We start from the raw sequence: 25,334 nt of genomic DNA, 5'->3' as shown, positions 1-25,334 counted from the left end.
AAGGTTGGAGGCATGGCTTATGGCACCAGCCAGTGAGCAAAAGCAAGCACCAGATAGCAAGTTTTGAGTCCTGGTTTGGGATCAGAAAAGAGAAATGCAAGATGGATGCACACACACACACACACACACACACGTGAATGTAGAAACAGCTCAAGAATGACTGGAAAAATAAGCCAAATACAGCTTCTGGAAATGAACATTGTAATTGATGGTGTAAGAATCTCAGTTGGATGTAGATGACAAGATCAATATGAACTAGAAAATAGCCCTGCAGAAATGATCAGAATACACAACTCAGAAGAGGAGAGACATAAATGTAAGTGAAGATGGAGAAAGCAGGAGTGAAGCCAACCATGGTAATACCTGCCTGTCATCCCACATCCATGAGGTTGACGCAGAGGAGCTCAAGTTCAAGGCCAGCCTGTTCTCTGTGGCCAGACCTTGCCAAAAGAATCAGTAGGAAGGGAGTTAAGGGAACCCAGAGGATGAATGAGGATGGATGCAGAAGGAATTGGTTTGCAGGTATGAAAATAGAACAATAAGCTGGTTGCTTGTTGGTGGCTCTCACCACCCAAGAGGCGTGATCACAATTCATAGACAGACAAAGCAGGAAAGTCCACGAGTCTCTTATCTCCAATTAACTACTCAGAAAAGGCCAGAAGTGGTGCTATGGCCCAAGTGGTAGAGCACTAGCCTTGAGCACAGGACGGTTCAGGGACAGGGCCCACGCCCTGAGTTCAAGCCCCAGGATTGGCAGGGGAAAAATAACAGTGAAGCCAGTTGACATTGTTTTGGAAGGGAGAAAAGATGTCAGAAAGTGAGTGATAGACAGTTTGACATTGTATGCATCCATGGAAATGTCACAATGAAACATTAATAAAACAAGAGAAACCTGGCACGGTTGTCTCACTACTGTAACCCTAACTACTCAGGAGGCTAAGATATGAGAACTGTGCTTTGAAGCCAGCCTGGGAAGCCAAATCTAGGGGAGTGATATCTCCAGTTAACCAGTAAAAATTTGGAGGTAGGGCTGTAGCTCCAGTGATAGAGAGCCAGCCATGAGTGGACAAACCAAGTGAGAGCAGGCCAGAGAAAGTGACAGACACACAGGAAAAGAACTAAAATCCACAGGAAAGAAAAGATCTCAAATTGGGAGGGATTATGGCTAAAAATTTTAATACTTTAAGGGACTCAAGAAAATTTTAAAATAGGGGCTGGGAGTGTGGCCTGGCATGCAAAAGCCCTGAATTTAATTCCTCGGTACCACATGCACTGAAAAAGCCAGAAGGGGAGTTGTGGCTCAAGTGGTAGAGTGCTAGCCTTGAGGAAAAAAGCTTAGTGACAGTGCCCAGGCCCTAAGTTCAAGCCCCAATACCCCCTCCACATACAATACATACATTCATGGACATAGAAAACACCAAGCAAAGATAATCTTAATATTTGGATACCCAGGTATTGTAATTGTATGCAATTTTTTGAGACTAGAACAGAAGGAATGTAGAATTTTGTTACTCAAACCAGGACAACCTCAGCCTTGTACCTCGCTAAAAATTAAGGGTGAATCCTGGGCTGAGTTGGGTGTGACTCAACTGTAGAGCAGTTGCCTAGCCTGTACAAGGTCCTAGGTTTTATTACCAGTACCTCAAACAGCATTGAAAACTAAATCACACTATTTTTATAAACATGACTAAACTGGATTTAAACTATGGCTATTTTAACATTTATATATATTATGTGTGTGTGTGTGTGTGTGTGTGTGTGTGTGTGTGTATCGTATGTTTAACTTATAGGTTATATAACTATGTAACAGTATAAAATAAGTGTAAAATGCATAAGGATATGCAGAGACATTAGCAGATTAAAGGAGAGAACTCAATGCAATAAAAGCATTGAATAGAAATACCTTTTCCAGCTTAACTTTCTAGGGCTGGAGAGGTATCTGCCCATATGTACAAGGCCTGTGGGGGGGCAAGATTAAAATTCTTATCTTATCAGAAATAGAAAACAAATTTCTTAAGTTGCAGAACTGATTACCATCACATGTGGTAGCGGAAGCTAAGACGCGTATCCTTAAAGACAACACAAGAAATCAACAGGTGACTTCTCATCAGTGTTTTATTGCATGTCTGGCCACAGCCAAAAGGAAGGAAATGTGGAATGATTAGAAAGAGACTGAAGCTCTCATTACTTCCAGAAGATGTGATATGGAAAACTTCGAAGTCATCTACTCAGATTGATGATTAGAATTAATGAAAGAGTTTATCAAAGTGGCAAGCTAGAAGATCAGTACTCAACACTAAATTGGTTTTCTCTATACTTGCTTATAAAAAGTAAACAGTTCCATGAAAGATACTATTTAGAATAGTGATAGAAAGAAAGCAATCTAAAAATAAGTCTAATAACAGCGGCGCAAGTCCTGATGTGGAAGACATGGGAGCTTTATTGAAAAGCCTGAAAGAGCACGCAGGTGCTTGGAAAAGCGCTTCCGTCCAAGGAGGGACAGACTCATCACTGTCACCCTCATCACCGCTTCCCAGGTGAGGCGATCGCAACCAACTCCTGACAGGGTTTGGAAAGGGTTTAGAAATGTGTTCTAAACCAATATGGAAGACCAGATGTCTTGAAACTATGGAGAACCTGCTCTAGACGCTGTGAAGAGATTATAAAATGTTGCTGGGCACCAGTGCTCATGCTTGTAGTCCTAGCTACACAGGGGGCTCAGAGAGGTAGACTGAGGTTCAAGGCCAACTTGAGCAGGAAAATCTGAGACTCTTGTCTTCAGTGAACCACCTGAAAAACAGAAGTAAAGGTGTGGCTCAAGTGGTAGAGCATGAGGGAAAAGGCAAAGGGATAGTGCACAGGCCCTGTGTTCAAGCCCCAGTACACACACACACACACACACACACACACACACACACACACACGGATGCAGGGGAAGAGAAAGTCTTGACAGGTTGGGATTGGGGATGGGGAGTAAGAATGTACCAACATTATGATCAAAATGGAACTCAAGGCCAAAACATTAAACCACACAAGGACAGATGTCCTTTAATAAAGAACTACACATTCTCTGAAAAAGATAAACAGTTATAAATGTTGTGCCAACCAACAAAAGCAATCAATTATATGAAGCAAAAACTCCAGGAAAATGCACTCTGTAACATGGATGCAATTCAAAAGAATACCAAATGAAAGAAGTCAGACACTGATGGCTAGGTCACAGAAGATTCCATTTATATGAGAGCTTATAAAATGGGAAGGAATGATCAGATTGATTGCAGACAAAGTTTAAGATTTAACTAGGAGGAAGCGAAAGAGAACGTTCTGGAACTGGAACGCTTCTATGTCGTGATTACAGAGATACTCATGTGACTAGGTATAGTTGTTCAGACTTACGTGGTCCACTTAAAAGGGACTGAAGTTTGCTCAAGAAATGCAACAAATGTGATTTAAGTTCAAAAACAAAGCAAAACTCCAGGAAGGCAATTTTATTTGTCTTTCTGCCTTGGTGCTTAGGGGATGGAGACCCCGTCCTGCAGGCTGTCGGGCAGGCACACACCTGAGCAGATCCTTGGTGTTGAGGAGTGACCTCGGACACACACCCCCATTTTGCTCATTGATTTGGAGAAGGGTTCAAGGGACATGGCCAGGATTCCTTGGGTCTCTGGCCTGGCCTTCTCCAGCTCTCCATACCCTGTTCCTGCACCTGCTCCAACAATGGCTTTGTAATGAACCGTCCCACCTTCTTCCACTGAATGTCCACCAGTTGTCCAGGCTCCTGATGTGCCCAGTGCCTTCCCTGGGGAAGAAAGGGGCAGGGGAGGGCGGGAGCATGGGCATCTGACTTCTGCAGGACATCTTCCCAGTTCAGGCTTAGCCTAAGCCCTGCCTCTGTCCTGTGAGGAGCACTAAGTTGGAGTCTGGACTGTGAAGGCTGCCTTTCTCCCCGCCCTTCTCCCCCACTCCCACCCCCACCCAGAATGGCACAGCTGTAGAAGATGTGAGTTTGTTTTTCCTTCTAGGCCGGGTTGCTGGATCAGGTGAGCTGCTCATGGGAGCTGTGTGAGCTTACACTTTCCTTTCATAGCTTTGTTCATGGGACAAGAATACGATTCAATAGAGTGAGAGTTCAGTGAGATGACTCTGTTCTCACGATGGCCAGGTGTCTGAGCAGATGTGATGAGGTCTGAGCCGGGTTCTGGTAGCTCATGCCTAAAATTGTGCCTATGGAAAAGGCTGAGGGCTGGAAGTTTGGTCTAGTGGTGGAGTGCTTGTCTAGCATGCACAAAGACCCAGGTTCGATTCCTCAGTACCACCTACATAGTAAAAAGCCAGAAGTGGTGCTGAGGCTCAAGTGGTAGAGTTCTAGCCTTGAGAAAGACCAAGGACAAAGCCCAGGAATGGAAAAAAAAAAAAAAAAAAAAAAGGCTGGGATCTGAAGGACCTTGACTCAAAGCCAGACTAGACAGAAAAAGTCTGAGACTCTTATCTCCAGGTCACTAGCAAAATGCCAGGCTGGAGGTATGGTTTAAGTGCTAGGGAGCCAGCTGTGAGCAAAGAAAACTGCACTTGAACATGATTTCAAACCACAGTAACCACAGTGCGGACACACAATTGAAAATAAAAGTACTTAGTACAGGTGGCTCACGCCTATAATCCTAGCTACACAGGAGGCCGAGATCTGAGGATTGCATTTCAGAGCCACCCCAGGTACTCCAATTAACCATACAAAAAGCAGAAGTGGCAATAGCGCTGCAGGTCAAATGGTGGAGTGCTAGCCTTGAGCTGAAGAACTCAGAGACAATGTCCAGGCCCAGAGTTCAAGTCCCACAATGGACAAAATAAAAGTACTTAGGCTATTGAGAGCTCAGCCCTCAGGGGGTAAAAAAACCTGTTGTAGTTTCATAGGTCCTGGTTAGTTTCTACAAAAGGGTCATTATAAGAGTGTGCTTTTGTCTCATCATGTCTTCTGTCTGTCTCTCCCTCTCTTTTTCATTCCCCCTCAGGACATATCTTCTATGAGACTTGTCCCATACTGTTTAGACCTTTATTCTCCCAAACTATAAGTTAAATAAGCCTCTTTCTTTATAAAGTATCCAGCCTCGTGTACTTTGTTAGAGCAACTGCCAACAGATCTAATACAGGAAGAAGAGGTACAGAGGAGAGTATATTCTGTTTAGAGTCATCTTGGTTACCACTAATTTTTATACCATAACTTGGAATTCTTATCTGTATTCACTCAGTCTCTGCATGTGGGTTTTGGTCAGGACTCTGGTGACAGGTGATAGAGACTCTGAGTAGCACTTAATTATTGCCTCCTCGATGCCCCCGTGGGCCTGCCCCTCTTTCCCTCTTGAATTGGCCTCAGTCTCTAGTCTTCCTGGGTAGGAACATGGCTGCAAGCATTTGTGTGACTCCAACTTCACCCTTAGACCAGCCACAGAGCATGGGGTCCTCTGGCCACAGACTCAGGTGTGGCTGACCAGCAGGGACAGGATCCCAGTACCTAAGCCTTCAAGCTTCCCCGTGTAAGGTGCCTGTGGTGCCTTCCCCCGTCCCCCCCTTCCTCCGCAGTGTCCACCAGGGTTGGGGTCATTGGACACATCCCTGGCCTGCAAGGGTGTGGGATATCTGGCCATGGCAGGATTGGCTGCCCCCTTGTGGCGAGTCTCAGGGACTGCAGTTATTTGAATGAAACACAGGTGGGGGATTCAGAGGCTGTGGTCCTTTTGGGGGGGACCCCTGCCCTGGAAAGTTATTTAACATCTCCGCACACACACCACAAACACTGGTCCTGCAGGATGAGGTGCTCACACCTTCCCAGGGGTGCTATGAAAATCTCCACCCTCCCCGTGTTCCCTCACGCACACCTCAAATCACCCCACCCAGTACCCAGCGCACCTGCAGCCAGCACCCAATTCTCCAGGACACCAGCGTCTCCCAGAGCCTGGGGAGTGCCTGCCGTTCTGGACTTGTACCTGCCTGACTCCCGAGTGCCACCTCGTGGCCTGTGGGTGGACTGCAGGTTCAATGCGGAAATCCACATCCATTTCTGTTCTGTCTTGGGGATTTAGCAGCAAAGAACCCCCTTATCCAATGAGATTGGCATAGGTTCAGTAATGAAAGGGAGGTGCTGCTTACCATGAAAGCCACTGGGTGCTCAACTGCAGATGTGAGCTGCCCCAGGGGCTGCCTGCCGCTGGCTCCTTCCTCGATTCTGTGCTCAACTAAGAAAGCCGTGTGCAGCCCAGCTGCTCTCTGTAATCTAAATGAAGAAATGAGGGCTGCCAGGGACCCTTGGGCTCCAAGGAATTGAAAATGTATATTTACTCTGTCTAGGGAATCGCCACAGGGGTTTTAGTATCTCTTTGTAGATTTGAGAATACAAACACTCCTTTGTATTAGTCAATATTTCATCGTTTTGAATTGGGGAACAGAACGCATCGGGTTGTCGCTTCCATTCTGCCTGACCTAACAACACTGCTCTGCCTCAGATCTCACCTCTGCCATCTGACCTTCAAACTCTGAATTCACCCTGGGTATTCCAGCCCTCCCTGCCTCTGAGCCTTAAGGGGCAATGGCTGTTTCTTCCACTTGGGTATGACCTTTCCATCTCTACTCACCTCTCTCTATGACCTGTGGAGGCTCTGTCCAAATGCTTCCTCCTACAGGGTTTTCCCAAGCAGGGCCAGCAAACCCCTCCCCAGTCGAGCCCTGTGTCTTTTGTATACCTGCTCATGCTCTGCCCTGGTGGCTTGGACCCTGGGATAAAGACCAGTCCAGGGTTGCATCTCACTCCCAGCCAAAGTCAAAATTATGAATGGAATTCCTTTAGTTGGTCAGTGCCAGGGGTCAAGGTCTGCCCAGTATAGTCTGAAGATACTTGAAAGCAAAATCTGCCCCCAGAAAGCGGAACCCTAAGGCTGAACCGGTCCCCTCCCTCATGTTTGCCCTAGGGGACTTGGCCCAGAGGGCTCCGCCATCCCGTGCCCTCACCTTGTGGGCCAGGGAGAAGAGACAGGCAGGTGACAGGGAGAAACAGATTCCCACAGTCCTCCTCCCGACACATATTTTAGTGACAGGATTTTCAACATTGCCATAGGCAAGGAAGTTGGGGAGGAGCAAGACACGGAGCCTCTCATGTGAGCCCAGGCCAGGGGCTCTGACACCAAGCCTTGATTTAGTCCTGCTCAGTGAATCCAGCTCTATGACTTAGTTTCCCTAAACCTTAGTTGGGCTCTCCCAAGACAGAGCTTCTTTGTTCACAGGTGAGCTGTGAAAGCCAAACCTGGCTTTCAATCCTGGTTCTACTACTGTTAGCTTTGTTCCATTATGTGGATCATTTCCTCCTCGGAGCCTCAGTTTCCTTTCTGAGCCATGGGGCTGTGCCTCTCAGAGGACAAGTGAGGGGATAAGTAGAGTCTCTTCCAAAGGCAGGTTCAGGCTAGAATCAGTGTGGTCAACCAGCAGAAGCCAAGGGCAGAGTCTGCCCCTAGGGGGCGCTGGTGCTCACGGGCAGAGGCAGAGTGGCTTCCTGGTGATCTCAGCAGGGTGGGAGGGCTGAGGGAGGGACGAAATGGGACCTCAGATCCGAAGACACAAGGCCCAGGCCTCTGATGGACGCACAGAGACGCACGCAGCCATGTAACCGCATGGATAGACAGGTATGCCAACACACCAAGGATCGCCCACCGCAGTTCTGACTCACAGACACCCACTGTCCCCAGCTCCACACACAAGGTAATGACCAATGGGATATCCCGTAGATACTAGGCCCTCAGCCATGTGCAGGCACACACTCCCACTCCCGCCCCTTGCAAGATGCTCAGAGGAGCTGTGAGACTAAGGCTTAGAGAACCAAGTTCTCCCCTCCCCCACACCTCTCCTCCAGCCCCCCATTTGCTCAGCTCCACCGGGATCATCCAGACTTCAAGCTTTCTTCCCTCCCCCATACCTCCTCTTAGTGACTTGAGACCCCCCCCCCAATGTCTCTGGGATCTGGTCCACATTGTCCCATACCACCATACCAGGCAACATGATCTGAGCTGCAAGTGTAGCTTCTTCCCGGAAGCCTTCTAGGGCGCACCCTCTTTCTGTTCTCATCACATTATGTCTCCCCACCTGCTTTTCCCTTGTTCTCAGTCCATGATGCTTGGAGACCCTTCACAAATTCTGGCTGGCTGGCTGAATGAAGAAATGAATGAGCGCTGGAGAATGAATTCATTGCTCCCAGGGCTGGGGATGGCTCAGAGGAGGATGGAAGAAGAGGATCATGGGATAAAGTTGAACAAGAACAGGGATCCAGTCCCTGTTCATAGCTCAGGCAGGACTAGCTCAGGCCCAGCCCCCTCTCAACGCAAGCCCCACGACAAGAGGCACACAGGCGTGTACAGGTTGTTTATTTACAAATATACCAATGTCTCATCTTTTCTTGTGGTTGTTTCCATTTTCTGCTTTTGTGGGAAGAGGCAGAAGGTGAACATGGAAGGCGGGGGGGGGTAGTGATATGGTAACGCTAATAAATAATTTAACAATGACACGTCATTAAATAAAATGTGTGTGGGGGTGGTGGGTGGGCAGAGTCTGTACAAGGAAAACAGGAGTGCCTGCCACGACCTGGCCCCAGCTCGGCTGCACTGCTCTCCCGTGGGACCCCGCGTGGGGACAGGCACCTGTCACAGGCCCCACATGGGCCAGAGTGCCTGTGAGGGTGTGTGAGTGTGGGTGTGCTGTGTGTGGAAGAGAGCATGATGACGCTTCTCCCCAGGACAGAGCCCCTCACCCTGGAGTGCTCAGAGCCCAGGACTGCAAGCAAGCCCTGGGCAGCTCGCCTTTTGGTCTCCTGGGGATGGTGAGGGGCATCAAAATGGGGGCAGGCTCGTTGACAGGGCCCCTTAGAGGAGAAGAGATTGATGAGCCCCAGTCCTGGGCCGGGGACCCCACACCGCTGGGCCCTGCTCCTCCGGGGTCAGTGTCTGATGTGTCCACATCCACCCCGCTCCTGCCCCCAGGAAGCCTCTGGATGCTGGCCCACCATGCCGGCCCGCCCTTCTGGTTACAGTGTCCCTGTCTGTGTGGTTACTGTCTCAGGAGCTGGCACAAGAGGCCCTGGCTGGGGCAAAGCCTGGCTTCTTGTGCCTCTGCCACTTGTGATCTGGGGCCAGGTTCTTTCTTCTTTTTCAGCCTCCACTTCCCAAGTAGGGGGTGGAACTTGGGGTTTTCTTCAAGCCTTCGCCTCCCCCTTCTCACTTTCTTCTGGAGTTCCCTGCCCCTGGCCTAGCCCTAAAGTGCTGGACCCTTCCTCGCAGCAGGCGGGGTGGATCCAGGGCCCCTCCCCATATGGGGTCTCTGTGAAGCCAGGAACATCCCATTTCAGCCAGCTAGCCTCCCTTCTGAGCCTTGGATCCTGGATGCAGCTGCCTCTTCTGCCTTCCAGGGCTAAGTGTAGGCTTTGGTGTGTGAGTAGCCATAGCAAGCCACAGTGAGGCGTCACCTGAGCTCCGCGGATAGGCTGTGTGTGTGTGTGTGTGTGTGTGTGTGTGTGTGTGTGTGTGTGTGTGTGTGTGTGTGTGTGTACTGGGGCTTGAATTCAGGGCCTGAACCTCTCACTTGGCTTTTTCTACTCCTATACTTCCTGTTTTTGCTGCTTCATTGGAGATGTGCACCTCCAATAAATTTCTTGGACTTTCCTGACTGGGGTGGCTTTGAACCATGATCCTCAGATCTCAGCTTCCTGAGTAGCTAGGATGACAGGTGTGAGCCACCACCACCCAGCTGATGGTTCATCTGGGACGTGAGGGGATCTCACAGGTCCCTTCTCTGACCATCGCCTCCACACAGCATGGAGACGGCAGAGGTCAGGGCTTCACCTGGGACTTGGAGGCCCCAGCGTGGGAAGAGGCTGCCCTTGGGGGTTGGCAGGCTTACTGAGGACAAGTTGGCCTTGGGAGTTGGGGCTGGTATGGCATGTTGTCCTATGCCCCAGCTGTCACCAGCTTGGTGTGGGGCCTCAGGCAGGTGCCTTCCCCTCTCCTGGCTCAGCTGGAACAGAAGGGGTGAGCTAGGGGACATCGCTGATCCTCTCTGCAACCTAAGGGTGTGGAAGGCCAGGCTGGGGGGACTGAGTGTCTAGCCTTCACCTGCATCAGTGTGTAACAAGGGAGAAGGGGGGTCTTTGGAGACAGGCTGCGGTGCCCAGGGCTGGAGCCGGTCCTGGAAGGCTGAGAACACCAGTGGAGCTCCTGGCAAAGGTCTCTTTGTAACAAGGACACAGGACCAGGCTCCCTGTGGGAACCAGAGGGAGACTGCTCCACCATTATCTTCCCCTCAGGCACTCCTGTGTGGTGACCTGCTGAGCAGTGAGGCTCCCCTAGCCCAGCCCCCCCACCTCCTGCCTGGGGAGAGATTCCATCTCACTTACAGGCTGACCTGAGAAGGGTGTGCTGGCCTAGGGCTTGGGCGTAGAGTTCAAGGCAGGATACGGGGTCACCAGGGGCTGGTATGGGGCCACTGAGCCCCCCCTCAGCCCACCTAAATTCATCCTCTGATGGGGGAGAGCCGGGTGACAGTGATCCAGCAGGACACCTGACATCCAAGCATCCATCTGTGGCCCAGGGGCCGACATGACCTCAGACTTCACCAGCCAAGGAGGGGGCAGGGGCCTGAGGACCCATGCTCTCACCTCAGTGATACCACAGTGCTTGAGATAGAGGAAGGAAAAGGAGGGGCCAGAGCTGGAGTACAGGAAAAGTCCACAGGCTGACTGAACCAGGTAAAGGGAATGCAGCCATAAATAAGGTCCCCGAGGGCCTTCAAGGGGGCCTCGCCAGCAAGCCGCCCTTCCCGTCTTACCCCACACAGAGAGGTGGCCTCGGCACATTTGCTTGGGACCAAGAGCAGGTGTGCTTCCAAGGCCAGATGGCCCAAACCACTCACTGGGGCCTGGCCACATGAACAGAGGCAGGTGCCTAAAGCAGAGGAGGGGACGGGTCCATTCCCTGTGAACTGCCCAGTGCCGGTGGGCACCGTCAGGTTACTGTGACCCCGAACCTTCCAAAGGAGCTGGAGCCCAGCCAAGGTACCATTTCAGGAGGAAGAGCTGGACGGCTGGGAAGTGAGGGCCCCAGCTGAACCAGCAGGAAGGGTGGGGCTCAGGGAAGCAGTGGGCGCCTCGTGTGAGGGAGGCAGAAGGGCCTGGAGGAAGCCCAGTATCACACAATGTGCCCAGCAGGTGACTTTTGAGGTCCCTTTCCACCTGGAGCTTCTGTGTCTGCCTTGATTCTGACTGCCAGGCTCCTTCTCTGCCTCTAGGCAGGTCTGGGACTGCCCCCCCCCCCGAACCCCGCCGGCCAGCTCCCAACAAATCCCAGGGTCCTACATGCTTCAGGTTCTCTGGCCTCTTTTCTCCTCAGGCCAGTTGCTATAAGAGGTGGGCTCCCTGTCCCTTTTGGCCCCCTTTCAGCTTCTTAATAAGGCTGGTAGACCCACGAAGCATGCCTCCACCCCTTTCAGCATCTGGTGCATGTATAGGTGTGTGTGAGTGTGAGGTGTGCGTGTGTGCCTTACCGGTGCATGTGCACCTCAGCCCCATGGTATTTGCCTGGCTCTACCCATGCCCCACCTCTCGCCCACGACGCTCCAATCAGGCAGTGTGGTAGGCATGTTACTGCTGCCTGACTCCTCCCACTTCCTATCCAGGCTCAGCTGGAAGGGGTGAGCCTGGGCTACCTAGGTGCCGCCCCCTGCTAGTAGGGGGGTGGGCATAGGGCATTGGTACCCAGGCTTCTCAGGTACCAGGCACAGTGTCAGAATGTCATCATCCTGGGGTGGCATGGGGGGGCATGGAGGTTGGCTGGACACAGAGAGGACGTTTAAAAAAATAGAGAGAATTTAAGCTTCCCAAAAAAGAGAGAGGGAGGGAGAAGAATTCAATGGAGGTGAGATGGTGCTGGGAGGCGAGTGGCTGTCCAAGAGCTCTAGGTCCCTGGGGGTGACAAGGTCTCTGTGGGCAGAGCACAGCCCCTGCCCACGCTTTGCCCATCTGCCTGTCCAGCTGGGCCCAAATGGGCACTTGCGCCAGGCCCCAGCTGGCTGAGGGGAGGGCACCGTATGGCTGTCTGCAGCGTCTGTGTGAGCAGCAGGCGTGGGGTGTCTGGGTGGCGGCCGAGGCCTGTAGTCCCACCCCAGGCCCGCGCCCAAGCGTCCGTGCATCCTGGCTGGCTCTCAGGAGGCGAAGTAGGAACTCTGCATGGAGTAGAGCCGGTCGATGGGGTTCCCCACGCGGGCCTGCAGGGAGCCCACGTCCGAGGAGCCAAGGAAGCAGTCGCTGAGGCTGGTGAGGGAGGTGTCGCTGTCGATGTCGTGGAAGATGGAGTCATTCCCTGGGGGCAGAGGAGGTGTCAGGCCCTGGCACAGGCAGGATCCTAGGGTCCTGTCACCCTGCAGGTACAGTGGCCAGAGGCGGGGGAGAAGCTGGCTAGTGCCTGAGCAGAGAGGCTGTGCTCTTCCTGCCGGGAGGACGGGGCTGTGCTGGCCCTGAGGCTCTGGGCAGCAGGTGTTACTGTGGCCCCAGGCTGCCTTGCTAGGCAGTGGGCAGGGATGGGGAGGGTGGGAGTGGGGGCGGGGCGGCTTACCATAGGGGTTCATGTGGTCACCTGGCATTTGGGGTGGCGTGAGGCCCTGCTGGAAGGGGTCACTGCTGCCATAGGGGCTCTGCTCCATGGCCACGATCTGCTGCTGTGGCGGGGCCAGCGGCGTGTAGGAGGCCATCATTCCCTCCATGCGGCTTGACAGGACCTCTGGGGACAGTGCACGTCGTCACTGACCGCCCTGCCCAACCCCCATCGCCTAGAGGTTCCAAGCTTGGCCAGATGTCTGCTCCCTTCTGGACATGCCCGCCAGGGTCTCTTCCCCACTCAGTTTTCCCAGAGCATCAGGAGCTCCCTCCGACCCTCCTGCCCCCTTTCCTCCACCTCTCTGCACCCTGGGACTAGCAGGGGCTGCCATTTGCCATGTGTCCCCCTCATACAAGCCACAGTGGGCAGAGCCAGGATGGGGCCTGAAGAACTGTGGGGGAGGCGTGGAGAGAAGGGATTGGGAGGAAGGGGCAGAAGGGGCAGAAGGGGCAGAAGGGGTGCTCTGGGGGCTGAGCTGGGTGGGGCTTTCCTCCAAGGCTCAGAGAAAACCTGGGGTGGGGGCTAGAAGAACCAAGGGCCAATGCAGGGGGAGAGGGGTGCTGAGGACCTCTCACAGAGGGGGCATTAGACCTTGGCCTTGAAGGTGGGCGGCTGGGGTGGCAGGGCGCAGAGTGTAGGACTGTGAGGTGGGCCACAAGGACGGGGGTGGTGAGCACAGCTCCAGGGAGGGACAGGCAGGGAGGAGTGGAGAGAAAGTTTGGGACACAGGCTTGGTCCTTAGCCCTGAGGGGGAAAGCTGCCTGTGGGTGCCCTGGCATCTGTTCAGGGGCCTCTAACACACTGGGAGAAGGTGGCCCTGGGTACCCCACTGCTTTGGCATTCCTCGGAGCCCCCTGGCTCTTCCCCTCACCACTCAGTATCCGCCCCCATGGGACCTGAGAGGCCAGCTCTACTCCTGGATTTACTTCTTGAGCAAAGCCCAATGTGGGGGCTCCCAGGAGAAGCACACCGGGAGTCTTCACCCAGAACAGCTCTGGGCTGTTTCCCACGAGCCCTGGGGTGAGTGACAGGACACTGTCCCGGGGTAAGTGCACAGGCTGGGTGTCCTTGGCTAGGACGGTCCCGCTGCCTGGTGGCCAGGGTTGAATGCCCAGTGAGGCTGGGTAAGAACGAGGGTACGGTGGCTGCTTTCCCTACAGGCATGCCACCACGCTTCCTGCCGCCACCTCACTTTCCCAGCAACCTGTGCCCTGGCCCAGCACAAGGGATGCCCTAACCCTGCCCACCCTACCTTGGCCCAGCCGCTGGGAGTTCTGCTGTTCCTGCTGCTGCTGGTGCCGCCTGGCCAGCTTCTTCATCTGTGGGGAGGCACAGGTCAGAGGCCCCTGCTCTCTCCCGGCCCCTTACAGCAGGCACCCTGTCCCCACACGCCCACCCTTGCTCAGTATCCCCTCACCCGCCCTTCTCCTGCCTGTCCCGTCCTCCCAGGTCTGCCCAGGTGCCTGGCCTCTCACCTTTGCTCTTTGGTTCTGAAACCAGACCTGGACCACGCGCACACTGAGGCCCGTCTCAGCTGCCAACGTCTCCCGGACCTAGCCCGAGAGAGGTGACAGGTCAGGCCTGCGGGATGGCAGTGGGTGGGGCCCCTGCCTGCAGCGAGAGCTGGGTGGGGTGGGTCCCAGACAGACAGAAGGCCCCCCTCCCGTGCCCGCACCTCACCTTCCGGCAGGGCTTGGAGGACACCTCGAAGGAGGCCTTGAAGGCTCTTCTCTGCTGTGTGGTGAGGATGGTGCGGGGCCGCTTGGGCCTCCGAGGGTCCTTTCCATCATCCCCGCTGCCCTTGCTCTGGCTGCCCTGCCCCTTAGCCGGCTTCATGTCGCCATCTTCATCCTCGCTCTTCACTGTGGGGGATACAAGCAGCCAGTCAGGGACGGCCCATGGCAGTCCTGTATCCTAGTTGTGTGCCCCCACGTGACACCCAACTCTATCCCCTCTAGCAGCACGTGCTGGGGCTCCCTGGTGCCCTCAGAATGAAGCTTACCTCTTCCTCCCGTGTCTAGTTTTGCCTCTACCCTGCCCCTTGCTTTCTGTCTCTTCTTATCCCAGGCCCCAAGCCAGCCCTGCAGGCCACACAGGTGGGTGTGCACACAGCCACATGGGGGCACCGTGCACAGGTGGGCACTGAAGCAGGCTCACACGTGGCGCCGTCCACGGCTTCGTGCATGCCCGGGGTGTGGACACACCAGCCAACTAATGGCACCCTCACATCAGTGAGTTGCTCACTGATGCTCAACACATGAGGCAGATCTACAGAGGTGGGCTTCCCTGACCCCGCCCCTCCGGCTGCCGCAGGGAATGCAGGGACAGGAGGAGAAGCCTGCAGCTTTCTGTCTTGCAGCTCCAGACCCAGAACTGACAGCTAAAGACATCTCAGACATCTTTTCCCAAGAAGACTTGGGACCACACGTGTGAATACACACATGCATATGCATATACACGCGTGTGCACACATGAACATGAATGCAGGCCCAGGCACACGATGCTCACAGAGTATGCACTCGCCCACCACACACCCACAGCTTCCAGGCCCTGGAGTTCATGGCCTCTGAGACAACTCAACACCCGTGGACCGACAGCTCTCCCTCAAGGCCGCCTGCTGCCCCTTGTCTGGACTGATCCCCCTCTTTTTCTTTTCTTTTCTTTTTTTTTAAATTTTCTTGTCAGGGTGATGTGCAGAAAGTTTATAGTTCCACACATGAGGGAGTGAGCACATTTCTTGTCAAACATTGCTACCCCTTCCACATTTTTTTCCACTTTCCCTACCTCCAACCTCCATGATCCCCTTCTTAAGTGGCAAGCCACGCAGAAGGACAGGTCTCCCCTCTCCTGGGCCTGTACCATGGGTTGGTAGTGCTTGGCCAGGCCCATTGGTGGACACAGGGATACCTGGTGTGGTGTCTTGGCCCAGAATGGGCAGGGAGAGATGCATGAAAGCCAGTGTCCCATTTCAGCTCTGGCAGTGACACCCCCAGCTGGGTGACTTTCTAGACTGGGGAATCTCATTCCTGGTCTAAAGAGTGGCAAAGATGCCAGCCACCTCCAAGCCCTTCCCAGAGAACAAGCGTGCGATTCCTGAATGTTCTGGTCATGCGTGTGCAGGCGTGTGTGTACCTGGGCATGTGAGCTCCTGGGTATACTTGTGTGTGTGATATGTGTAGTGTTGCGTGTGCATGCTAAGGTGCGGGGCAGGGTGTGCAGCCATGTGTGTTTGTGTGTGTGCGTGCGTTTTTGTGCCAGGTCACTGCGCGGAGCCGGCAGGAACCCATGAAGGCCGGGGCTCACCAGAGTCGGACTCGTCGGGGCTCACGGAGCTGAGCAGGTCCTTCTCCTTCTCGTAGTCGCCCTTGCACAGCAGCTGGCCCTCCTTGAGCACAAACTCATCGCCTTTGCGCAGCTGCCGCTCACATACGCAGCAGCAGAAGCAGCCGAGGTGGTAGACGCACTCCAGCGCCCGCATCACGAACTCGGTGGGGGCGATCTTCTCCATGCAGCCACTGCACTTGGCGGCGAAGAGCCTGTGGGCACAAAGTGGGACACGCTGGCTGGGCTCCGGGTTCCTCTGAGAGGCCACTGCAACCTAAGGCCTCTCCTCTGCGACTCTGGCCCTCCTTGGGCATGAAGCCAGATGTTGGGGCCCCCTGCAACCTTCCTCTTCCCCACCAAGGCAGCCCCAGGGTGGGCACCTGGCTTCTGGCCCAAAGTGTCTTTCAGTTCAGAACCCTTGTGCTCACAGCCATGGCAGCCACTAGAGGGCAGTGTGCAGGGTCAGCCTTGACTTCCCCAGGGCCAAAGTGGCTAGGAGAAGGGGTCCCACCCGCCTCACTCCTTGGCCTGCTTGGCCCTCTCCTTCCTCCCTCACGTTCCCGTCTGAACAGGCCTGTCCAGCTCTGCTGCCTAAGCCTCTCCTCCCCTTCCAAAGCAGCCAGGCCCCTTCTTGGCTTCTGGATCCTTGGACCTTTCAACTCTCCTTCACCTTCCCACAGCAGAGGACTCTGAAGGATCCTTGTCAAACACAATTCTGACCCTGCCTTATGCCAGACTCTGCCATGGCTCCCTGGGCTGAGCTCCTCACCCACCCCTGTTTCCCCAGCATCACCCTTGGGCATGCTTTGTCTCTGCTCTGTGGCTTGGCTGACACCTTCTTGCTCTTCCTTTCAGCTCAGGTGTCACCAATGGACAGGCATCTACTGAGCATGCCCAGCAAGGCAGCCACAGTCCTTTGCAGTTTATGGGCAGATGCACATTTGATCCTTGAAATAGCGAGGTTGTGAGATATTCTCCTGAATAACCATCCCATTTGAGAAAGGAGGCAACAGAGGTGGAGAGAGAAGTCCGGGTAGGTCAGGGGGTCACAAGTACTAGAGGGGACCCTCAGCCTGGGACCACATCATAGCGTCATCTCCCATCTCCAGAAGTGAGCCAGGCGCCCGGGGCCTCTGTGCCTCTGGCCAGCCTGGGCGCCAGAGTCCAGGCAACAGTCGTCCCCTGCCCCCCTGCCATGTGGCTGACCGCTCCGCCCCACACTTCCCCTGCCCATCACGTGCCTGCTCTGTGGGAACTCCAGCCTCAACAACACTTTGATGGAGAAATTTATGAAGAATCAAATTATTGCTGCTGGGAGGGAATTAAAACCATTTTTCATTCCCCGCGTCCCCGGGCCACGTCTGCGGGCGCCACCTTGGGAGTGCTGTACACATCCCATCCCTCTTTATGGCCCGCCATCCCGGGCACAGATTACAGCTGCAATTCTCTGCTAATCGGTTCTGGAACAGGAACAGCCATAAACGCAAGGCTCTCGGCCTCCCTGTCTTCCTGGGGGCTGCATGAGTGCCACCCACAGTGAGCTGCGGGGGGGGGGGTTGCAGACAGGGCCACCTCTAGTTCTGCCTGCCATCCTGGCACTGGCCAGAGGACTCTGTCTGGGGATGGATACCTCCCAGAAACTCTGCCACCTGTCAATAGATAGCCTAGCAGGCTCCTACTCATCCTGCAATGCCCAACTACAATGTCACCTCTTCTGAGAAGCCTTCTATACTGCTTCCCAGTATGTGGGAAGGTGGCTTTCCAGGTTCCCCTGAGCTTCCCTGGACCTTAAGAGTTACTCTCTGATTAAATGGGGGTGCCAACAGGATCTCCCCTAAAGGCAGTGGTTGGGATTTGATGATATGGACCAATGCACCAAATACCACAGTGGAGTGACTCCACAGAGCCTCGTCCAGGCTCAGCTCAATCATGGTCCCTCAAATCAGGGCTGGCTGCACCTGCTTCTCAAGGAGGCCTTGGTGGGGCAGGGAAGCAACAATACGAAGTGGGCAGAGGCTCGAGGCAGGCTCTCCAACCTACACCTGCGTGGTTTTGCAAGGGGGGATTTCAGCTGAGCTGGACCTTCTGATGGATGCTCTCATCCGGCACACCACCTGCCCCATGGTCCATAGCAGCCCTAGGTTGAGGCCGCTGGGATTCTGGCTGGCCATGCAGTCTGCCGAGAGTCTGCAGAGGCTCATGGCCCATCGTGGAGGAAGCCTGCGCCCTGGCCCCATGCCCCATGTGCCCAGCCAGGCTGCCTATTGAGGTCTGCAGTAGCCTGAGCTGACAAGCGCTGGCTGAGTCTCTGCCAGCATGGCAGGGGCAGGGCCTTGGCCCAGGTCAAAGTCAGCCCTTCCTGGGGCTTCAGAAAAGGAGACCTTGCTAGGCTGGGGAGGGGCGGCGGGGTTGGAGGGGGACGCTGCCATACTTGCTGTGTTTGGGAAGAGGCGGGCTAATGCGTTGGCAGCAGGGGGTCGATTGCTACTTTCTCCCAGCTCATCAACACAATCTATTATTAATACTCCTCCAAAGGCCCCGTGCCGCCATTACCAGGCAGCACAGCCACTGGGGGCGTCATCTGTTATCTAGATTGCAAAAACCCGGGAAATAAAACAAACGGCATACACTTTATAAACGGAATGTGCCATCCGTTTGGTCTCCAAGCATCTCTCCACCCAATAAAACACCGGGGGGGGGGACGCATGAAATACTCACTCCCGATTATGGGGCTGCCTTTGTCTACGGAGTGAGAGCTGGGAGTGAGAGCTGCTCACCACCGGGCCGGGCTTGTGGGAGGGGTTCCCTCTTTGCTGTGCCCCCTTCCCCTCCTCAGTCACTCATCATGGGGGGACAGGGGCAGAGCAACCAGCCATTGAGAAGCCTCTGAGGCCCTGGGGAAGCAGGCCGACCCCAGGAAAAAGAGCACTGGGCTGAGAGGGCCTTGGGTTCCACTCCCATTTGCTGCTTGGTGACCAGATATGTAATGCCCTGCCCTGCCCCGCCCTGCCAAGCCTCAGCTTACCTGCCTGTGTAGTGGGCTAGGTAAGCTTATGGCAGGTGGCACTGAAGGCACAACCTGGCTCTGTAACTTTCTTCTTTTGCCCCCTTTTTTAAAAAAAAGAATCAAGCCCAGGGCCGGTGGATCATGCCTGTAATCCCAGCTACTCAGAAGGGTGAGACCTGAGGATCGAGGTTCAAAGCCAGCCTGGGCAGGAAAGCCTGTGAGACTCTCATTCCCAAGTAACCAGCTGTGGCTCCAGTGCTAGCCTGCAGGAAAAATAGGCTCAGGAATAGTCCCCAGGCCCAGACTCCCAGGAGAGGCACAATTTAAAAAGAAAAAATGGTCTGGGATGTAGCTCAGTGGCAAAGTGCTTGCCTAGCAAGTGCAATATCCTAGGTTCAAGCCCCAGTACTGAAAAAGGAAAGATTTTTTAAAAATACGGTTAAAACGGGCTGGTAGTTTGGCCTAGTGGTAGAGTGCTTGCCTAGCATGCACGAAGACCCGGGTTCGATTCCTTGGTACCACATACATAGAAAAAAGCCAGAAATGGTGCTGAGGCTCAAGTGGTCGAGTCCTAACCTTGAGAAAGTCCAAGGACAGTGCTCAGGCCCTGAGCTCAAGCCCATAAGTGGCAAAAAAAAAAATACGGTTAAAAAAAAGTCAAACCTAGAGCCTTCTTGTGCCACACAAACACTCTAGCACCATCCGTTCCTTGCTGTGTGACTTTGGGCAAGCGGTGTAACCTCTCTGTGCCTCACCTTCTTCACCTGTGACATGAGAGTGACCACAGCTGACTTTGGATCTGTTCGGCAGGCTGGATGCTTAGTGGGTCCTTGGCATTGTGTTGGCATGAAAATTTTGCATCTGTGCCCTGGCCCAGATCTCCAGGATTCCTTTGACTGGCTGTGCTGACCCCTCTGCTCCTCCCTGGCAGACCCTGGGCCCTAGAGGCCCTGCTGCTTTCCTTGCCTGGCCTGCTAGGGACCCGGGCCCTGGGCAGGGTGGCATCACTGTCTTCCCACATCACCTCATTCGTTGCTCAGACCCAGAGAGAAGACACTTCCTGTCACCCACTTCCTGTCACCTATGGATGAGCGCCAGGCAGGGGCCAGGCTGCCCATGTGAGTGAGGTCCCAGGGGTATGTGTTCACTCCTGCTCTGTGGATGCCAGCGTGCCCTGTCCCTGGGCAACTCGCTGCTGAGTCTGCTCCCACACACTTAGCACTTCTTACTCTTCATGAGCCTGGTCCCAGAAGCAGGGCTGAGTGCCTGGGTTTTTACTTGTTTATTTTTAAACGGAATACCCCTACCTATAAACACATAACGACTTTTCCTCCTTGACGAGATCAGCTGTAATTGTGGAGTAAGGAATTTCGTTGGTAGGGACACCCCCATTTGAGGAGTCTCAGGCTGTGAAGATGGCATCTCCAGCGCCTCTTGGTTTGTTCTGGTTTATTTAATGCTCAATTTATTAAACTCATTAAAGCTAATAAAGAAAATTCTGAAAACCAATCTTTTTGGGAGCATTTGAACAAGGATTACGAATCAGATTAATTTCTCCTCAGCTGTTGTTATGACAGAGATGCACCGGCATGCAGTGTGTGGGTTCCTTCTCTTCCTGCACCCTGCTCCCTCCAAGCTCCTCTGAACAGTCTTTGCTTCAGTCTTAAGGGTTTGGACTGCAGGCACTGGCCTGGAATCCTGGCACTGCCACTTCTGAGTACTAGGACCCTGACCAAGCCCCAGGGGTCCCCCAAGGAGAACGACAGAGGCATCCTGATTGGGTGAGGCACAAGGTAAGTGGGAATTACCACTGCTAGCCCCATCTTGCCAAGTTTCCTGGTATCTATTCACCATCTTCGCTGAGGGGGAGGCCCTTTGCTTCCTCCTTTTGAATTCCCATTTGCACGCCCCATGGCTGCCCTTCACAGTTTATGGGGCCCCACTGTGGGTTATCAGAATAATCCCCACCCTGTATCTGTCCTCCTCCAGCCTGTAAGACGACTCAGCAGCCTCAGTGAGCAAGCCCCAACCTCCTCTGCCGGTGTGACTCCTGCACAAACATCATCCCTTTTCAGCTCATAAGGAGAATGAGTTTGGAGGAGAAGCTCAGTCATAGATACTTGCTGCAGAAGAGGTGCAGAAAGACTCTGGTATTGAAGGTTTGGTGTCTAGGTTATAGAGCTTCAGGGAGCTACAACCTGTGGGAGGCGGGGCCTAGCGGAAGGAAGTTAGGTAATTGATGCCTGGCCTTGAGGGAACACTGTGATTCCAGCTGCCCTCCCCACTGCGTCTACTTTTCTCTGCCATGCTCCCACTGGGATATATTATTTTCTAACAGGCCCAGAGCAAGGGGGTCAAGTGGCTGTAGGCTGAAATCTCTGAAGCCTTGCTTTCTTATACGTTGGTATCTCAGGTGTTGTGTCAGAGGGATAGAAAGCTGATTAATACACAACTTTAAAAAAATCACACTTCAGGCCGGGAGTTTGGCCTAGTGGTTAAAATGCTTGTCTAGCATGCATGAAGACCCGGGTTCGATTCCTCGGTACCACATACATAGAAAATAAAAGCCGGAAGTGGTGCTGAGGCTCAAGTGGTAGAGCTCTAACCTTGAGAAAGTCCAAGGACAGTGCTCAGGCCCTGAGCTCAAGCCCATGACTGGCAAAAAAAAAAAAAAAATCACACTTCAGAGCCTAGCTGTTTCAGAAATTCTAAGAGAACACAATAGCTTAGGATAAGGACATCCCAGGCCTGCCCACCCTGTCACCAGCCATGCAGTTTCTCGTGGATCCTGAACACAGCCAGTTCCTCTGGTCTCCTGAAACTCCGTTGCCTCCAAGGTCTTTTGCTTCCTGTTGAACTCCTATTAATCTTTCAAGACCCCATGGGAGCCTTTTCTGGTGCTGACCTGTGGCTCCTGAGATAACCTGGGTACAGTCTGGCTATGCCTCAGCCCTTGGGAACAGCACCCTGTGATGGATTTGGAGGGAGGCTGGTACTCAGGAGGCAGAGAAAGGTCCAGTGGCCAATATAGAATAGAGCTCAGGAATTCCTGGAAAAGGGGCCATTACACTGAATGGGGATGGGGGAGATGGAATGAGGGGAGCTCAGGCTAGCCTCGAACTTCTGATCTCCCTGCCCCTTCCTTCCTTCCTCTCTCTACATGCTCAGATTACAGATGCCCTCTCCCTCCACATCTGGTTGGACTCGACACACGTTGAAGAACCTGGTTCTGGAGGCAGAAAGAAAAGGTGCGAATCCCAGCTCTGTCACCCACTAGCCACTTGACTGGGGCTGGATGCCTCCACGTGGGAACCTGTCTTCCTGTTGGCAAGCAGGTAGTCACTTAATGAGGATACTCTCTCCGGACCACACCCAGGTTGCTGGCAGGGCCCTGGAGTGACTAATATGTGGCAGTTTGGGTAAGAATTCACTATGATAGTACTTGTCACTGTGGCAGGACAGCAATGCCGATGACGATGCCTGAGAGAGGGGTGAGCTGCAGGTCCTAGAAGCCAAGGGGAATGGGTCCCGGACACTGCAGGCCATGGCTTCGACTGTCACTCAGCAGAGGGAGCTGCCCGGCCTCCGCCCTCCTGGATCAGACTCCCCAACATCTCCCCCACATGCCCACTGCGTCCTTATCATTCCGGGCGTAGCTGGTTTTTATTTGGAGACAAAAAGGGGCCTGTTGACGGGGATCCAACTCAAACCAGCTGCAAACATCTGCTTTGATGCGGCAGGCGGGCGGTGACGGCGGGAGCCGCAGGCAGGGGCCCCGGTGCGTGTCAATCAGGCGGCTGGAATGTGAAGTTTGCCCAGCACTAGCTGCTAGCTGGACCACGGGCCTTGCAGGGCTCCAGTGCCTGCCTCCGGCCCACTCTGCCACTGAGGCTGAAGGCGCTTCCTGCGGGCAGTGCTGTAGAAGAAGCCAGGCCGACCCTGGCCCTCGGCCCTTTGATCTGGCACAGTAGGGAGCCCGCAGCCCAGGCTGGAGGTCAGGCGCCAGGGGCAGGGAGGCACCGACCAGCCATGAGCCCCAGGTACCATCCAAAAGTCAGCCAGGCCCAGCAGGAGCATGCTTGGTGAGTCCACAAATGTGCACCTACTGCGTGCCAGTCATGCTGCAGGCGGCACAGAGTAGGCCACAAGGGCCAGTCCATGCCCAGGCCACCACCTCCCGTCCTTCTTACAGGTGAAGGGACAATAATGAGTATTTATCTGCTTTAGCAAGCAGCTCCACTGCACACGGCTCAACAAACAAGGACAACTAGATGACACGAGAAGCAAGAAGAACGATGGGTCTGTAGTTTTAGAAAAGATGACCAGAGAATGACAGAAGCCATGTGAGCAGACACTGGAGAAGCTAATACATGACATCTGACACTTGAGGCAAAGGGGATCTGGGGAGAGGGTATGGCAAGTGCAAAGGTCCTAGGGACGGAGATATCTGAGGTACTGGGGAAATGGGGGATGCCAGTGTGGCTGGAGGGGACAGGAAGCATAGGTAGAGAGCTGGGGGTCAGGCTGGATCACATGATACGGGAGTCCCGGGAGAGTTCTAAACAGAGGATGTGATCTGTTGGGTATATTGGGGCTCCTGGGGCAGCTGTAGGGCCCAAGTGGGAGAGAGCTGGTGTGCAGGTGAGGTGCCAAGAAGTGGTCCAACCAGGACCATACCTTAAGGTGGGTGGGAACGCTAGACTAGATAATGTCAGAGAAAGGGTGAGGGTATGGAGAGTCAGAAGCCTGGGGACTTGAGCAGGAGGGAGGGCAAAGCTGCTTTAGGACATGGAGCTGAGACACTAGTGGTGTGGGGCAGGAGGCCACAGGGCTCGGATACTTCCTTCACCAATCTTGGAGCTGACCCTTCGCTTCCTGGACAGTTCAATTCCTTTGATGATCCTCTTCTTAACTCAGCTATCTCATTTGCTGAGCACCTACTCTGAGCCCAGGCTCTATTGGTCCCTCATGGTAAGCTCCTGGCCCCTTCAATCCCCTCAGAGCTGATCCAGATTCTCTCCCTGCCCCTCACCGAGGCAGCCAGTCCCCTGGGATGATTTCCAAGATGGACAGGGTTTCCCGCAGGTGCACTGGACCTGGAACCCAGGCTAACTCTGCTAGGCAACCCACTCTTGATGTCCTCTCCTGCTTCTTCATCTTCCACCTAGCCCATCTCTAGGCTGCACTTGCTTTGTCTTCTCCGCACTGCTGAAATTCATGCCCTGGGATAGGGTGCTGGAGGGCAAGGAGGGGCTGACAACACAGCCCACACCTGAGATGGACTAGCCCTCAAGCTTCTCTCTGGGCCCCTACCTGGGCAGCATGGACCCTGGAACTGCAAATGCAGCCAGGTGGAAAGCAGAGCTGGGCGTCGGGGAAGACTTGCTGTGGGAAGCAACGGGGCTGGGAGTGGAAGTGAGAGTGTGTCTGATTCTGTTAGGAAGGACAGGGAAGAAGAGAAGCTATCTGGGAGGGAGAAGCTATGGGTGGGGGGCAGGAAAGTAAAGCATGAAGAACATGGAGATCCTTTGCAGAGTTAGAGACTGGAAGATGGTTGGAGTAGGTAAGAAGGAGCAGGCTGGAGTTCTAATATTAAAGTCCTGAAACAGACCAGATCTTTTTGTCCTTAATCCTATTCACACAGTCACCCAGGCACCTAGCCATCTAACCACGCAACTCATTCATCCATCCATCTACCCATCCCTTCATCGTCCATCCATGCACATACCTACCCATCTACTCATCCACCTACTCATCTACTATCCACTCATTCACCCACCCATTCACCAATCATCTCAACCATTTACCCATCTGTCTATCCATCCAACTATCATCCATCTTTTCATCTGATACAGCTATTCATCCACTCACCCACACATCCATCCATCCATTCATTCATCCACCCACCCACCCAATCATCTATCTATCTATCTATCTATCTATCTATCTATCTATCTATCTATCTATCTATCTATCTATCTATCTATCCTCCCATGCATCTCACCCACCCATTCACCAGTCATCGTAACCATTTATCCATCCATCCATCCATCCATCCATCCATCCATCCCTCCTCCCATGTATCAGTTCATCCACCCATTCAGCAATCATCTTAACCATTTACCCATTCATCCATTCATTCATCCATACACCCACCCATTTATCATCCATCCTTTCATCTGACACATTTATCCATTCACCTACCCACCTACATAACCATCCATCCATCCATCCTCCCATTCACCCATTTAACATCAATTCATCCATCCATCCATCCATCCATCCACTCATTTGCCAATCATCTCAACCATTTAGCCATTCATACATAC

At 53.7% G+C, this 25,334-nt stretch overlaps 1 protein-coding gene across 2 annotated transcripts in view; it reads right to left on the bottom strand.

Annotated features, from left to right (window-relative positions):
- Positions 1-12,222: 12,222 nt before the first annotated feature.
- Lmx1b (LIM homeobox transcription factor 1 beta) overlaps positions 12,223-25,334 on the bottom strand; it is a 70,397-nt gene continuing 57,285 nt past the window's right edge. Inside the window, exons 3-8 of one of the 2 annotated variants that reach the window (XM_090329215.1) lie at positions 15,978-16,210; positions 14,355-14,536; positions 14,150-14,227; positions 13,927-13,993; positions 12,633-12,797; positions 12,223-12,380 (exon numbers count right to left, since the gene is read on the bottom strand). In XM_090329215.1, the coding sequence (XP_090185341.1) occupies positions 12,223-12,380; positions 12,633-12,797; positions 13,927-13,993; positions 14,150-14,227; positions 14,355-14,536; positions 15,978-16,210 (883 nt within the window). The remainder of the gene's footprint in view (positions 12,381-12,632; positions 12,798-13,926; positions 13,994-14,149; positions 14,228-14,354; positions 14,537-15,977; positions 16,211-25,334) is intronic. The other variant, XM_090329217.1, reaches the window with a different exon arrangement.

Source organism: Megascapheus bottae, chromosome 3, assembly GCF_031878675.1.
Source record: "Megascapheus bottae isolate mThoBot1 chromosome 3, mThoBot2.hap1, whole genome shotgun sequence".
NCBI classification, from domain to species: Eukaryota; Metazoa; Chordata; class Mammalia; order Rodentia; family Geomyidae; genus Megascapheus; species Megascapheus bottae.
The sequence above is the reverse complement of the archived record's forward strand: the minus strand, read 5'-3'. Positions and strand labels throughout refer to the sequence as shown.